General features: G+C 44.6%; 1 protein-coding gene across 1 annotated transcript in view; it reads right to left on the bottom strand.

Moving 5' to 3' along the window:
* Window positions 1–11,587: 11,587 nt before the first annotated feature.
* LOC311099895 (synaptojanin-1-like) overlaps window positions 11,588–17,907 on the bottom strand; it is an 88,812-nt gene continuing 82,492 nt past the window's right edge. Inside the window, exons 27-28 of the mRNA XM_084140614.1 lie at window positions 17,668–17,901; window positions 11,588–14,117 (exon numbers count right to left, since the gene is read on the bottom strand). Coding sequence (XP_083996740.1) covers window positions 13,017–14,117; window positions 17,668–17,901 — 1,335 coding nt within the window. The 3' untranslated portion in view covers window positions 11,588–13,016. The remainder of the gene's footprint in view (window positions 14,118–17,667; window positions 17,902–17,907) is intronic.

Below are 17,907 nucleotides of genomic sequence, written 5' to 3'. Positions count from 1 at the left end.
GACTTGCTGACGGGCTGCCCCCAGGTGATAAGGTTAGGCAACAACACATCTGCCAACACCGGGGCCCCTCAGGGGTGCGTGCTTAGTCTCCTCCTGTACTCCCTGTTCACCAATGACTGCGTGGCCAAGCACGACTCCAACACCATCATTACATTTGCTGACGACACAACAGTGGTAGGCCTGATCACCAACAATGATGAGACAGCCTATAGGGAGGAGGTCAGAGACCTGGCCGTGTGGTGCCAGGACAACAACCTCTCCCTCAACATGATCAAGACAAAGGAGCTGATCGTTGACTACAGGAAAAGGAGGGCCGAGCACGCCCCCATTCTCATCGACGGGGCTGTAGTGGAGTGGATCGAGAGTTTCAAGTTCCTTGGTGTCCACATCACTAACAAACTATCATGGTCCAAACACACCAAGACAGTCGTGAAGAGGGCACGACAACGCCTTTTCCCCCTCAGGAGACTGAAAAGATTTGGCATGGGTCCCCAGATCCTCAAAAAGTTATACAGCTGCACCATCGAGAGCATCCTGACCGGTTGCATCAATGCCTGGTATGGCAACTGCTCGGCATCCGACCGTAAGGCGCTACAGAGGGTAGTGCGTACGGCCCAGTACTTCACTGGGGCCAAGCTTCCTGCCATCCAGGACCTATATACTAGGCGGTGTCAGAGGAAGGCCCAAAAAATTGTCAAATACTCCAGTCACCCAAGTCATAGACCAGGACTGCCCAACCCTGTTCCTGGAGAGCTACCGTCCTGTAGGTTTTTGCTCCAACCCTAATCCAGCACACCTGATTCTAATAATTAGCAGGTTGATAAGATGAATCAGGTTAGTAACACCTGGGGTTGGAGCGAAAACCTACAGGAGGGTAGCTCTCCAGGAACAGGGTTGGAGTTAAAACCTACAGGAGGGTAGCTCTCCAGGAACAGGGTTGGAGTGAAAACCTACAGGAGGGTAGCTCTCCAGGAACAGGGTTGGACAGTCCTGTCATAGACTGTTCTCTCTGCTACCGCACGGCAAGCGGTACCGGAGTGCCAAGTCTAGGTCCAAAAGGCTCCTTAACAGCTTCTACCCCCAAGCCATAAGACTGCTGAACAATTAATCAAACGTCTACCCGGACTATTTATTATTCGTTATTACCTTGACTAACCTGTACCCCCACACATTGACTCGGTACCGGTACCCCCTGTATATAGCCTCTCTACTGTATATAGCCTCTCTACTGTATATAGGCACTCTACTGTATATAGCCTCTCTACTGTATATAGCCTCTCTACTGTATATAGGCTCTCTACTGTATATAGCCTCGTTATTGTTATGTAATTTTGTGTTACTTTTTATTTTTTATTTTATTTAGTAAATATTTTCTTAACTCTTTCTTGATCTGCATTGTTGGTTAAGGGCTTGTAATAAGCTTTTCACAGTAAGGTCTACACCCGTTGTATTCGGCGCATGTGACAAATAACATTTTATCAAATTTTATTTGATTGGATTCTTTACCTACGATAGGAATAAGTTGAAACAATTTTATGTAATTAATGTCATTATTCTTTTGGCCAAATTTCATATTCACAAACAAAACACCAGATTTTCTTACCTTACAAAAATAAATGGAACTATATTTTAAGACAATTAAATACTCTATCAACAAAAAAGCTGTTAATTATAAATGTGTGTATTTCCCTTAAGGTCCTGTGTAATGTGATATTGTACCCCCTAGCCCAATTGTCATTTATATATTCTTCATATATACTTGTGTTCCCCCATGTACTTTTTGTTTTGATTTGTTGTTAATAATAACAAAAATATAATTTAAAAAATATTTTAAAATAATTATATAAACATTTACAACAACAACAAAAACGTTCGACCTGATTACGTGTTTCTGAGCATGAGTTTAGCTAGCCAACGTCGCCATGACATCGTCGACAAGCGTGATCTGGGATTTCTACCCATCTTCATACTGGACAGTCTTTCCCTGACGAAAAGAGATTGCAGTAAGAGTGCAGAACACTGCAGTTGGGTGATTCTACAGAAATGATGGATTTTTGAAGAGCCAACCTTTTTTTAAATCTATTCTTTTTTTTTAACCAAAACTTTTAGATAACAATTCAGGCTTTCCTGAATGTAATTTCACAATTTAATTTGCATATATAATCAAAGACAGAAAAGGTTAATGCTAATATTAAGAAATTGTTTTGATGAGTAATTATTTACTTTGAACCGGTATGTGTACATTTCTATTGCGCGACATTTTTATATTTCTACCACGTGTTTTGTGTTGTAACATCAGAAATAATTGAGGTTGAGTCATCAAAATTGGATGATCATATTCTTAAAATGCTTACTAATGACTGCAGCAGCAGTTGGATAGATACAAATAAACATATTCTATGAAAATGGGCAACTCTGATGCCAGAACACCAATATGCCATGCAGTAACACGATGTAACACCAGTGACACAATGTGAAACCAATGACATAACATACGATTATTTCATACAAATTTGATCAATTTAGTCATCTTTTTTATTGCAAATCATTTTATAACAAGTGTTGATTTCATATGAACAATACAACGATTATCTATTTGTCAAATTAAGACCAAAATGGACTCAAATGTCTTTCCTAACACAACATTGTAGTACAAACATAAAAATGGTCTATTAGAAATATAGAAACACAAGAACAATAAAATCCCAACATTGAATGTAAACTAAGACTAAGTTTCCACAAAAGCATTGATACAAACATTTTGTATGTTGTGTTCATGGAATAAGCCTATTTCCTGTACTAACTTTTCGCGTACTAATTATTTCCCATACTAACTTCACTTTTACTTGAGATGTGTTTGTCTTTAGAAAAAGTTTGTCCACATGTTTGTCTTTGCCATGTTATTGTGTCACCTCCAGTTGTTATCTCCGAGCCAGTCTCCATTGCTTTCTAACCAATGACGGCTTCTTCTCTGGTAGGTAACCAATTCACATCTGCCACTTTCACACATCAAATCAAATCAAATGTTATTTGTCACATACACGTGTTTAGCAGATGTCATTGCGGGTGTAGCGAAATGCTTGTGCTTCTAGCTCCGACAGTGCAGTAATATCTAACAAGTAATATCTAACAATTTCACAACATATACCCAATACACACAAATCTAAATAAGGAATATAATTAAGAATATATACATATATGGACGAGCAATGACAGAGCGGCATGGACTAAGATACAGTAGAATATTATAGAATACAGTATATACATATGAGATGAGTAATGCAAGATATGTAAACATTATTAAAGTGACCAGTGTTCAATTTCTTAAAGTGGCCAGTGATTTCTAGTCTATGTCTATAGGCAGCAGCCTCTAATGTGCTAGTGATGGCTATTTAACAGTCTGATGTCCTTGAGATAGAAACTGTTTTCTTCTGGATGATAGCTGGGTGAACAGGCAGTGGCTTGGGTGGTTGATGTCCTTGATGATCTTTTTGCCCTTCCTGTGACATCGGGTGCTGTATGTGTCCTGGAGGGCGGGTAGGGTTCCCCCGGTAACTACCCGATGCGTTGGGCAGACCGAATTCAGGTGCTCCTCCAAGTACTTCCAGATACTGTGGTCAATCTGATCTGATCTTTTGTTCACTGGAAGCGGCTTTGTCATCAAGACACACAGTCTGGTCATCCCCATACCAGTTTATCATCTCTTGTGCTTGGCTAGAAGAACTTGTTGACTCCATTCCTGTGCATGCACTTAACTTTGACGTTGTGTTCTTCGACCTCCGGTATAACGCCAGGGTATGGGGTTGTTCATCGTAGTTCACAATGCAGTGTTGTGAGCCTCGATGATGTCTGGATGAAGTCGAGGTGAGGTATCCGGGTCGATGACATCTGTTTGATGTGGAGGTGAGAGACCATGGCCATTAGCCGGTACTGTCGGGAGAGTGATTTCTTTCCTGGTGCATTCGCATGGTTCCTTTTATGGTTACCCAAGGTACCCCAAAAATCTTCTGTACCTTACTTTCCACCTCTTCCTCACTGACATAATACAACTGTATTTGAGTGCCAGGGTCCCTTACCTCCTGATAGAAAGATATTGCATCCGTTATGTCTTTCCCATGGTGGACCAATAGGTCAGCTGATCTCTTTTGTGAACCACCCACTCCACCCGGAGCACCCTTTCCGTTACTGGCCTTTAAAAAAACCTTCCATGTACTCCCCTGGAAGCCCTTCTTGAAAGGTTCGATGCCAACCACGTAGAAGTTGTCCTTCTGTTTATATTGGGTGGCAGGGCCATCACTGAAGAAGTGAAGGTGTTGCACGGTAGGGTGTTGCTGTTTCATCATGTCCAGGAAGGGGTCCACGTGAGCCCATATGGCTGCTGGGTCATGCCTTCTGCTGGGTGAGATGGTGCTTTGTGGCTTCCAGGCGTTGTATGAAAAACACAACTTTTAGATTTTGTATTTCTTTATTAGCCTTTATTAAGGTTATGTGTAATTATCCTCTCAGTATGTTTGGCTGCGTCTGATTTGACAGCTTGGTACTTTGCTCTTAGATCCCCCAGAGAGCATAGTGGAATACCTGGAATACCTGGAATAGTATAACAGTAATCCTTCTACCCCCCCCCTCCCCCACATAAAACAAATAAAATTTAAGGGAGTAGTTGTCCCACTGGCTATCATAAGTTGAATGCACCAATTTGTAAGTCGCTCTGGATAAGAGCGTCTACTAAATGACTTAAATGGAAATTTAGTTGTTTTTTTTTCTTGGTGAAGAGAGGCAGGGTGGCCATGTAGTGTGCTTCTCATCTTCGTTCTTGGACTTTCAGGGTCTCGATTTGTACCCTGCAAACGCTGACAACATTTCTTGTATTTGTGGTGCAGTCTTTTGTGCAACTTCTGCTGTTTTCTTCTGGCTTTCTGTACTGCTGTCCTGTGCGATCTCCGCGATTCAGTTTGTCTGTAAAGCATAAAGATGTTATCTTTCAAAGATGATACAAACATGAAATCCTACTCTATATCTGTCATACCTATCCACAAAACTAAGTAGCTTGTTAAAACATAAATGACTGTGCCATGTGACAAACATTTTGTAAGCTTACTTAAAAAGGTATAGCAAGTTCATGCACTTCTCATCCAAACAATTTATACGTAACTTCCTGGAGTTATTGTGCCACAAATGCTTAAAGGTTAGCATTTGAAACAGTAGCCAGATAAACAAAACCAAAGCATGTGCTGCTGTCATATCGTGTCCATAGACTGCTTACATGATAAAGAAACCAATATACCATTTTGTAATTTGGTCTGAACTATCCATTTAAGTAACTCTGTAAATAATTACTCATGAATTTCTACATTTTACTGACATATTGTCTTAAATTCTGACCTTGAAGTACTGGGTTGACTGTCTGGACAAGATGGGGTGGGGGGGGGGTCAACACTGTCTCTCCTGCTATCAACATCTCTCTGTGTTTTTTTCTGTCTGACCCGCCATTGCTTTCCCTCCTGTCTTTTTCCTCTTTCTGTGAGATCATTCAGTCTCTTTCATTTTTTGACTCTAAATCCTTTAAGTAAGTCTGGTGTTTTTTTCAAGGTAGGCTGCTCTGCGGTCTGGGTCAGCATCCCTGCGCGGTCTGGGTCAGCATCCCTGCGCGGTCTGGGTCAGCATCCCTGCGCGGTCTGGGTCAGCATCCCTGCGCTGTCTGGGTCAGCATCCCTGCGCTGTCTGGGTCAGCATCCCTGCGCGGTCTGGGTCAGCATCCCTGCGCGGTCTGGGTCAGCATCCCTGCGCGGTCTGGGTCAGCATCCCTGCGCGGTCTGGGTCAGCATCCCTGCGCGGTCTGGGTCAGCATCCCTGCGCGGTCTGGGTCAGCATCCCTGCGCGGTCTGGGTCAGCATCCCTGCGCGGTCTGGGTCAGCATCCCTGCGGTGTCTGTAGATTCTTTGCACTTCAGCAGCACTTTGCTTTTTTTATTTGCCATATCTATCAAATGAAAGCCATATTGTTACAAATTACAATATTGAAAACAGTATAAAACCCTTGCGTTGATATTAAAGTTAGCAGTGTTATTGGTGTTACCAGCAATGGTGTTACCAACAGTAACACCAGTGACGTAACACCAGTGACGAATCTGCTGACAAGATGGCATTTCTAAAATGGTGGCCACAGTAGCTCAAACCACACTTCTTAAATTGTAAATAAATCACTTAATAATGTGATTGGATCAATTATTTTAATCATATTTCCTTTCCCCATACTATAAACTGTATAACACCAGTGACAGGTTTTAAAGCTTCACGTTAAATTACCAAATTGATCATCAAATTGCTAACATATGAAGAGAGAGCGCAGACTCACAATGTTCTCTTCAAAACAGCCTCCAATGAACTTTGGACCCAGGAAGAAGTTGGCAAGGATGTTGCATTTTTCAAAGTGGTGTTTTTATTTATAAAGTGTAATTGAGGGACAGCTATTCCCTGTAAATTATTTATAATATTAGTTTAAGTAATTCCCTAAACAGCTATAATACTTTACTTTGTATATATTTTGGCTCAAAATATGTCACTAAACCATGACTCCTGGCTCGAGGGACAAGCCATTTTCATGGTGCTGACCGTGTTCTACGATATGAAAATTATAAATTGCAATACATTTACATTTACGTCATTTAGCAGACGCTCTTATCCAGAGCGACTTACAAATTGGTGCATTCACCTTATAGCCAGTGGGATAACCACTTTACAATATCTTTTTTTGGGGGGGAGGGGGGGGGGTAAGGGGGGGGGGGGGGGGGGTAGAAGGATTACTTTATCCTATCCCAGGTATTCCTTAAAGAGGTGAGGTTTCAAGTGTCTCCGGAAGGTGGTGAGTGACTCCGCTGTCCTGGCGTCGTGAGGGAGCTTGTTCCACCATTGGGGTGCCAGAGCAGCGAACAGTTTTGACTGGGCAGAGCGGGAACTGTGCTTCCGCAGAGGTAGGGGGGCTAGCAGGCCAGAGGTGGATGAACACAATGCCCTCATTTGGGTGTAGGGTCTGATCAGAGCCTGAAGGTACGGAGGTGCCGTTCCCCTCACAGCTCCGTAGGCAAGCACCATGGTCTTGTAGCAGATGCGAGCTTCAACTGGAAGCCAGTGGAGTGTGCGGCGGAGCGGGGTAACGTGAGAGAACTTGGGAAGGTTGAACACCAGACGGGCTGCGGCATTCTGGATGAGTTGTAGGGGTTTAATGGCACAGGCAGGGAGGCCAGCCAACAGCGAGTTGCAATAATCCAGACGGGAGATGACAAGTGCCTGGATTAGGACCTGTGCCGCTTCCTGTGTAAGGCAGGGTCGTACTCTCCGCATGTTGTAGAGCATGAACCTACAGGATCGGGTCACCGCCTTGATGTTAGCGGAGAACGACAGGGTGTTGTCCAGGGTCACGCCAAGGCTCTTTGCACTCTGGGAGGAGGACACAACGGAGTTGTCAACCGTGATGGCGAGATCATGGAACGGGCAGTCCTTCACCGGGAGGAAGAGCAGCTCCGTCTTGCCGACGTTCAGCTTGAGGTGGTGATCCGTCATCCATACTGATATGTCTGCCAGACATGCAGAGATGCGATTCGCCACCTGGTTATCAGAAGGGGGAAAGGAGAAGATTAGTTGTGTGTCGTCAGCGTAGCAATGATAGGAGAGGCCATGTGAGGATATGACAGAGCCAAGTGACTTGGTGTATAGCGAGAATAGGAGAGGGCCTAGAACTGTCTTACATGTTTATTAACAATAAATCACTTGAATTAAAACAAAAACATAGTGTCATTATCTGATTTATTTGTGTGTTTTTCCCTGGTGGTTAAGACGGGGGACAGGAAAGCCACCATTCCCGTAGAATCATCCAGTTATTCTGCAACTACTGCATCCAAAATACCACAGTCGACTGCACTTTTACTGGAGTTTCAAAACTGCAATCTTTTTTTTGTAAGGGTTGATTCAACTTGTCCCTTACAAAAAAAGATTGCAGTTTTGAAACTGCAGTAAAAGTGCAGTAACTGCAGTCGACTGTTGTGTTTTGGACACAGTAATTGCAGAACAACTTCACTGTACTGCAAAATGACTGCAGTTAAACAAAACGTATTTTGGACAGAGTATTTGCTGCATACTGCAGTTACACTGCACTGACTACAATATTTGTTCTTATGGGTAGATTATGGACATACTGACAAGATACTTGTCTCTTTGTCCTGACAATGGGAGTTGTCCACAAAGCGACATGGCGGGCTGTCTAGCTCCCGCCTATCCTGTCTTTGGATTGGTGGATCCATCTCATTATTATAATAATTTTTGAATATTCGATGAGGGTTGTTGACGTCAACTGCCTGTATTTCAATGGAGAGAGACGCCACGTCACTAGCCTCATGTCATGAATATGCATAGCAATCTCGAGACAACTCCAATATAACGGCTTTTTTTTTCTCAAAGTTGCCGTGATCAGTACACTTGTAACAACTTAAGCATTACGAAACGTCTATTCGATCAAATAAACCTCACGTAGTAATAAATAAGCCATTGATTTTTTTTGTTAACCAAATTCGACACGCTCTCATTGACCTCCTTACAAAAACTAATTTCTTTGGTGGGCGAAACAACGAAAACGCCACCTGCTGGAGGGAGACGAGTTGGGCTTCTCTCTTCCTCTCTGTTTAAAAGAAGTGGAAAAGCCTAGAACTTCCAATACATTTCACTTCCGGATTATTACCGTAGTAACGGATATACACTCAGTGGCCAGTTTATTAGGTACACCACCCTGTTAACAAAAATATTTACTCTATAAAGCAGGCAGACAGGCATCCTGTTACTGTTGGATTTAACGTTAAAATGGGCAAAATGAGTGACCTAAACGGCTTTGAGCGTGGTATGATCGTCGGTGCCACTCCGTCTTCCGTCTGTTTTCCGTCAACAAACGCTGTAACATGGAGATATGGCCGTGTGGGAACCCTAACCCTATAAAAGATGTGTATCAATTTAACCTTTGTTTTGTTTTATTCCTCACTGATATGAAAGATAAACTCCAAAACCGTACCGCAAGCGATGCATGTTAATGTTCAGACCGAGTGTCAGGACTCTTAAAAAAAAAACCTCCCATGTACAGAAGACTCCTTCGTCCTATGACTCGTGTGTAATGTAATGAAACTGAGAGTCATGATCAAGGCTAGAGCAGAAGCAGAAGCGTGTTGTGACAAAGATGAGTAGTTACCTCGCTGTATCAATTTCACATGAATGGTGCAAACATTACAGTCAACACCAGCTCAGTACAGTCAACACCAGCTCAGCACAGTCAACAGCATTCAGGCCAATAGACGTTTATTATTACATTCATAGCTACATACAACACAAATTGCTTTATACATAAATGTGCAGTTTAGCTGTGCACTTAAAATTATGGAACCTTAGCTACTAATACATGAATCGCAGTTTTCAGTTTTCTTTATATAGAATATGGTCAACAACACAGATGATTCTCTACTATGGGTTATACAGATAGTTATAAAGGGACACCAACCTCACAAAATGGAGTCACTTTGTTTCCTATAAAATATAATCTTGAACAGAACATGACACTAAGCACTAGCTAGCCTCCTTGAATGATTAATGCTTTGGCTATACTGCACACGACTGATAATAGCGTAATAAGAAATGCATTTAGTGGTTATATAGCCTTCCTCCAGTGACCAATACAGGGACGTGGTAAAAGCAGGTGCTGATAATGCTACTGTCTCGGTGTGTTTTAGAGTGACGTTTCAATCCAGAGCTTTTTGGATCGCAATGAAGAACACAGCTGTTTGTTTCCATGGTGCGGATAAAGCAATAACACAGAGAAGCATCAGTTAGCTGGTTCCTTTAGGACTGGTTTCCGGGACACAGATTAAGCCTAATCCTGGACCAGGAAACGACTTCAACGGAGATTCACCATTGAGTAGGGTTTTTTCAGTCCAGAACCAGGGTTCATCTGTGTCCGGGAAACTGGACCTTAGACCCTGGACTCTGAACCTCTGGGTCCACCCTGAGTAGCGTTGCAAAATTCCTGTAACTTTCCCAAAATGCCAAGAATTTCCAGAAATCCCGGTCAGAGGATTCCGGATTTTCTGTTAACTCACTCCTGATTTTGGGAGTCTTCCAACCAGGATTTCTGGAAAACCTGGAGACTTTGGGAAAGTTACCAGAATTTGCAACCCTAACCCCATACCATCTCCACTAGACTGGGGGTGGTGCACAAACCATCTTCAACAGTGTTTGGGGAAAATAACACAATCATCCAATTGTTTCAGTTTTCTTGAGGGGGAAAAACCTCTCTCTCCTCTTCTAGCTAATCACAATATGTCCCTCTCACTAACTAATTATTTACATGTCAGAGCCACTGTTGGGGGACACTGGTGTAAAACTCAACACTAGAGCAGCGTCGTCCATTTTGGCTCCTGCAGTGCACTCACCCTAGACTGAGTGAGGAGTGGAAACTGGGTTCCATGTTGGCTCCTGCAGTGGGTTTAGAGAAAGACCAAAGTAGATAGGAGGACAACAACGGAATGAGTAGAACACTGACACGTCACTGGTGTCGATATCACCACACCTTATCAACAGGAAGTTAACTCTGATTGGCTCAATGACACTAGCATGTTGTTGTGTAGTGTGAGGAGGATTTATCTGACTATTAGCTATTTATTTGGATTCTTTCATTTTCTTTTTTATTCTTTACCCCTTCTGTTTTCCTTCGTGTAAATCTCCAATGATTTGGTTCTCTCTTAAAAATCAGATGTTTTTTTTTTTGTACGGTTTTGTATTATAAACATTCAAACGGGGAGGTACCTACAAGCCCTTCGGGGGTTCTTACCTCTCCTGTACTTGTTGACCTTTTCAACCTTTATCATATTGTTTTGTATTTTCTTGTGCCAAAAAAAACTAACAAACAAAATGTATCAATAGTTTCTGATGACAATAATATCACCAAGCAGGAAACAGATATAATATATACCATATATTGTGAAACAAACCAACCAACACAAATAGCTGAATGCTTAGAGTGGGTGGGTGTGACCTTTAACTCTGTCAGTCTTCCTATGTAAATCCTAGGGCCAATACATGAACCTGTTGGGCATGACGTAACCCACATACAGGACAGTACACAATGTAATGTATCGTCTGACAGATTGGCAAGTAGCTAAAAGGGTGGCCGTTGGTCTCTACATCTGTGAGAGTATGTGACGTATGTTACTTTAGTATTTAAGACCCTCAGGAGAAAAATGTTGACTGACCCCCCCCCCCCCCCCAACACTGTACAAACAGAGCAGCATGACGAACAACCAACCAACCAGTATAGTATATCCATAACCTACCCATCCCCCCCCCTTCACGACAGCCAATACACCTCAAACACAGCACAGTACTTCTCACCACATTTTCAATAATAAATACATTAGAAATAACTTCTCTTTGGAAAAATAAAATAAAGTAGGTAGGTACCATGTCTGCGAGAAAATTTAAAAGTTCAAAATACAAGTTTCATAGCAACACACAACAGAAGCAATGGGATTGTTTGAGATCTGATATGATATATATATATATATATATATATATATATGTATAAGGATCTCAATATTGCTGAGTAACACAGAAGAACACCACACCACATTCATATACTATACAGTAGACCAGATCAAATGAAGGAGAAATATGTGTACCGGGATAATTACAGTATGCAGCTCTACACACACACACACAGACACACACACACACACACACACACACACACACACACACACAGGAGTAGGAGGAAGCAGGTTCAAGTCCTCACATCTGTCAAAACAGTCTCTCCCTCTCTCAATCTGTCATGCTCACCAGAGGTGCATACTTTAACAAGAACTCTCAGAGAATCTGGATGACTTAAAAAGTCTTAGTGCATATCAGTTACCCCCGTGCATATACCGTGAATACACACACACACCTGGAAACTAGCCTCCTCTCTGAAAAGATACATAAACACTATGTATTCAGGTTAGCATGTGGTTACAGAACGTGTTCAGCCAGAAGACAGATGCTGATGGCAGGAGAGAGAGAGAGATGGAGAGAAAGAAACCATCATTTCGTGGTCTCAAGGAAGCAATGACAACAATAACAATATCAACAACCTGCGCAATGTACATTCATGATAGATAAAATAGGGTGTTGTACTATACAGAGATACAGTAACTGTGGGTTCTGGCCCTGCCTGCCTGACACAGAGCGACATGAAGACGTCGTGTAACGGACTAAGAAGCTCTGTGCAGCCAGGTGATTTCTGATCAATGCTGAGTGACGTGACTGGTGGCCATTTTGTGTCCTGCAGTGCACTGAATAAGCAGTGAGGAGTGGAAACTGGGTTTCCAGAAGGTGTCGTCCACTGTGGACATCCCTCCATGTCTGACCGACAGGGCCTCGGCTACTTACATATAGCCAACGTATACCAATGGAATGTGTATGTGACTGTAGCCAATCCTGTGATGTGACATCCTGCTGAGTGTACCAGGGAATGTGGTCATATCCTAGAATGCTGATCATATGGAATGAGGACCTCAGTGATAACCTAACTGCAGGGCCCGTAGATAGACGTGTTCAATAATATTGCACAGCTCACACCATTTGAGCGAATAGATATATATATATATATTGATATACATCGATATAACTATATTAGACCCAGGAACATGTTTCCTACCATAACGAAAATAAACAGCCCAGGAGAAACGTTCATATTCACATAATAACATGGTAATAACATGGTAATGTTAACATCTGCAGCAGAGATGTTATGGAACAGCAGTGGTACATGTATATTTTAGTCTGATTCAGAAGGGGGGGGTTAGTCTAAACGTGTTGAATACCTGACTCTTTATACAAACCATACACACATTCACATTTACCATAGATCTACACTCCTCTAGATAGGTCTGCCCTGTCCTACACAGGCCATGGTGTCTCCTCTGTGGTGGTCCATGGGTCGCTGGGTCACTCCTATCTCTCAGTGAACTCCTTGGGGAAGGGGAGGCTGTCTGTGGCTCGGGCTGGGAGCGGGGGTTGGCTCCTGGCTGGGATCGGAGGGGGCAGGGAGGGGAACGTGGAGGTCAAAGTGGTGGAGCTGGAGGCCCAGTGTGGGTCAGAGTCGAACCCAGAGCAGGAGAACTGAGTCTGGGGGAGAGAGGGGGGGTAGATGGAGGCAGTGGGGGCAGCAGGTGGAGCCTTGGCTGGGACGGGGAGCGCTGAATCATCATCGAAGGTCACCCACAGCTGGGGCCGAGGGGGAGGAGGGGGCTGGGGGCGGGACGACAGGGTGGCAGGGGTGGAGGAGGAAGGAGTCAGGGGGAGGGCAGGGGCAGGGAGAAGAGGGAGAGAGAGAGGAGGAGCCACGGGGAGCATAGGGGCAGGGAGAGAGGGAGCAGTCAGGAGAGGGAGCGCTGGAGCAGGGATGAGAGGGGTCATCGATGGCCCAAACAGGGACATGGTCCGGTGGAGCGATGGAGGGGGTGCAGGTGCCCCTAGCGTCAGGGTGGGGGAAAAAGCTGGGAACGGGGCTGGGGTAGGGGCGAGAAGCGAAGCTGGGGTAGGGGCGAGGGGCTGGTTGAAAGCAGACATGGTCCTGTGGAGGGCAGCACCGGAGGCCTTCTGCTGAGCAGAGAAATCGGGTGTGAGGGAGCGCCTCTGGTCCTGATACATCAGAGGACCAGTGAAGGGGTTGGTGCTGCTGGGGCGGGCTGGGACCGGATCACTCAGGAAGGGGTTGGGAGAACCCCGCTGCAGAGCCTCCTGGGACCTACTTCGAGATGGGACCGGGGGAGGGGGGAGGAGAGACTGGGTGAGGGCAGAGGGGAGGGTGGTTGAAGAGGAGGAGTCGGAGCCCTGCAGGGTGGACAGAGGGGTGGCGTGGAGGGAGAGGGATGAAGGGAGAGTGGAGGAGGAGAAGGAGGGAGGAGGGCGGGCAGGAGCGGTGCGTAAGGAGGAGTTCCTGGTCAGTGATTGGGTGTTGAGCCAAGAAGAGGCGGAGAGGTCAGAGGTGAGCGTGTCGAACGGTTCGGGCTTCCATTGTGCTTCTCTTTGGATTCCATTCATCCCATTGATCTAGAGGGGAGAAAATGACACAGGAGTAACCAATCAGAGCCAAGGTTGGAAAACGCTGAGCCAGTGGGAGTTTATTTTGATGTAATGAGGAAATAAGTCAATGAATGTAATTGTAGAGTGATGTTTCAGCAGTAAGAGTTAATTATCTTTAAGCTCTCGTTATATCATGCAATAATTATACTTTAATAACCTCACAATACTACTACACTTAGCTAGCTACTACATTTCACACAAAGGACTAGTGCACCTCAACAGTAAAGGAGGAACCAGTGTGACCGCATTACACTGGACTACATGTTATATATAGAACACACATAAGGAGATAAAATGGCAGGAGATAACCATGTCAAAATAAATCATGAAGTTGTTCCATATGTGGTCCATTTAAACGTGTTGATGGAAGCGGAGCACATATGAAAGGAACGTTGAAGAAAGGTCAACACGTATTCGGGGTAGGTTATCAGGCTAGACGTGGCCAACATGCATTGTTTGAAACTGGACAAGACACGGCAAAAACATCCCGTCATTTTTAAGGTCAGATGTGTGGATTGTCATGTTGGCCACATAAAAACAACCGTTTAAACAACAACAACAACAACAACAACAACAACCCTTTCACCAGTTGATGAACATAATTTTAGACTTGTGATGGAGACGCCATCAAATAAAAAACTACAGGTGGATAAAAAGCAGAAATCAACTAAAACATGAAGCAGGTTACTGTGATGTAATGTATGGGAGTAGGGAGACTCAAATCACACCCTATTCCCTAGATGGCACATTACTTTAGACAAGAAGATAAAGGTCCAAAGTTGTATACTATCTAGGGATTAGGGTAAAAAGTAGTGCACCCTCTAGTGAATAGGGCGTGAGGACTAGAGGACTGAAACACAGTGGAGTTTAATAGAGAGAGGTGATGGTATACCTGTCACCCAGAGGTCTGCTCCGGCTTGGAGAGAGAGAGAGACAACAGAGTGACAGGGAAACAGCAGAGAGAACAACACTTACAGACCTATAACTGTAGTGAAGGAGAGGAGAGAGAGAGAGAGAGAGAGAGACAGAGAGAGAGAGAACGAGAGAGAGACAGAGAGAGAGAGAGGAGAGAGAGAGAGAGAGAACGAGAGAGAGAACGAGAGAGAGAGAGAGAAAGAGAAAGAGAGAGACAGACAGAGAGAGAGAGAACAAGAGAGAGCGAGAGAGAGGAGAGAGAGAGAACGAGAGAGAGACAGAGAGCGAGAGAGAGCGAGAGAGAGAGAGAGAACGCGAGAGAGAGAGAACGAGAGAGAGAGAGAGAGAACGAGAGAGAGAGAGAGAGAACGAGAGAGAGCGAGAGAGAGAGAGAGAGAGAGCGAGAGAGCGCGCGAGAGAGAGAGAACGAGAGAGAGCGCGAGAGAGAGAGAGAGAGACAGAGAGAGAGAGAACGAGACAGACAGAGAGAGAGAGAACGAGAGAGAGCGCGAGAGAGAGAGAGAGAGGGGAGGGAGAGGAGAGAGAGAGAGAACGAGAGAGAGACAGACAGAGAGAGAGAACGAGAGAGAGCGCAGAGAGAGCGCGAGAGAGAGAGAGAGAGAGAGAGCGAGAGAGAGAGAGAGAAAGAGAGAGACAGACAGAGAACGAGAGAGAGAGAGAGCGCGAGAGAGAGAGAGAGCGCGAGAGAGAGAGAGAACGCGAGAGAGAGAGAGAACGAGAGAGAGAGAGAGACAGAGACAGAGAGAGAGCGCGAGAGAGAACGAGAGAGAGCGCGAGAGAGAGAGAGAACGAGAGAGCGCGAGAGAGAGAGAGAACGAGAGAGCGCGAAAGAGAGACAGAGAACGAGAAAGAGAGAGAGAGAGAGAACGAGAGAGAGAGAGAGAGAACGAGAGAGAGAGAGAGACAGACAGACAGAGAGAGAACGAGAGAGAGCGCGAGAGAGAGAGAGAGAGAACGAGAGAGAGACAGAGAGACAGACAGAGAGAGAGAGAACGAGAGAGAGAGAGACAGACAGAGAGAGAACGAGAGAGACAGAGAGACAGACAGAGAGAGAGAGAACGAGAGAGAGAGAGAGAGACAGAGAGAGAGAACGAGAGAGAGAGAGAGCGCGAGAGAGAGAGAACGAGAGAGAGCGCGAGAGAGACATAGACAGACAGAGAGAGAGAACGAGAGACAGAGAGACAGACAGAGAGAGCGAACGAGAGAGAGCGCGAGAGAGAGAGCGAACGAGAGAGAGAGAGAGAACGCGAGAGAGAGAGAGAACGAGAGAGAGCGCGAGAGAGAGAGCGAACGAGAGAGAGAGAGAGAACGCGAGAGAGAGAGAGAACGAGAGAGAGCGCGAGAGAGAGAGCGAGAGAGAGAGAACGAGAGAGAGAGAACGAGACAGACAGACAGAGAGAACGAGAGAGAGCGCGAGAGACAGAGAGAGACAGAACGAGAGAGAGAGAGAGCGAGAGAGAACGAGAACGAGAGAGAGACAGACAGAGAGAGAGAGAACGAGAGAGAGCGCGAGAGAGAGAGAGCACGAGAGAGAGAACGCACGCGAGAGAGAGCAAGAGAGAGAGAGAGAACGAGAGAGAGAACGAGAGAGAGCACGAGAGAGAGCACGAGAGAGAGCGCGAGAGAGAGAGAGAGAGGCATGGCCTATAGAAAGTCTACAGCTTTTTTCACATTTTGTTGCATTACAAAGTGGGATTAAAATGAATTTAAAATTGTCTTTTTTGTCAACGATCTACACAAAACACTGTCAAAGTAGAAGATTTTGTATTTATTTTGTATTAATGAAAAATAAAACACTAAATGTACCTTGATTAAATAAATAATAATAAATTGGTCATTTAGCAGACGCTCTTATCCAGAGCGACTTACAGGAGCAATTAGGGTTAAGTGCCTTGCTCAAGGGCACATCGACAGATTAGATTGGTATTCACTCCCCTGAGGCAATACATGTTAGAATTGGCAGCGATTACAGCTGTGAGTCTTTCTGGGTACATTTCTAAGACCTTTCCACACCTGGATTGTGCAACATTTTCCAATTATTATTTTCTAAATTCTTCAAGCTCTGTCAAAGTGTTGCAGATCACGGTTAGGCAGACATTTTCTTGCCATAGATTTTCAAGCAGATTTAAGTCAAAACCAACTTGGCCACTCAGGAACATTCCCTGCCGTCTTGGTAAGCAACTCCAGCGGCCTTTTGTTTTAGGTTATTGTCCTGCTGAAAGGTGAATTAAGGAGGCAGTTATACTCAGTGAAGTGTTGTATTGGTTTTGCCCCAAACATAAGGGGTTGAATTTAGGCCAAAAAGTATATTCCTTTGCCGTGTTTTTTTGCAGTATTACTTTAGTGCCTTGTTGTATACAGGAAGCATATTTTTATTCTGTATATATTTTTTCTGTATATACTTTTTCTGTATATATTTTTTCTGTATATATTTTTTCTCTATGTTAACATGTTAACTGTATACAGAGTGTTGGTTGGTACTAACCTCTATGTTAATATGTTCATTCTATACAGAGTGTTGGTTGGTACTAACCTCTATGTTAACATGTTAACTGTATACAGAGTGTTGGTTGGTACTAACCTGGGCTGCAGGAGCATTCTCTGTAGTGGCGGTCTCAGGGGGCAGGACATGAGAGGAGCGGGAGCGGGGAGGGGGCTTGGGGGAGGCCAGCCCCTGGTGAACCACAGCCCCAGTAGACCCCAACCCTGCTCCGGCCTGTGTGGGCAGCATTGGAGCAGCCATTTGTGACACTGCAGCTATTTGGGGCAGCATTGGGGCCTGCATGGGTGGCTGGACTGGAGGGGCAGACTGGGCCTGCAT

Source organism: Coregonus lavaretus (assembly GCF_964263955.1).
Source record: "Coregonus lavaretus genome assembly, chromosome: 24".
NCBI lineage: Eukaryota > Metazoa > Chordata > Actinopteri > Salmoniformes > Salmonidae > Coregonus > Coregonus lavaretus.
This window is presented reverse-complemented; position numbering and strand designations above follow the sequence as displayed.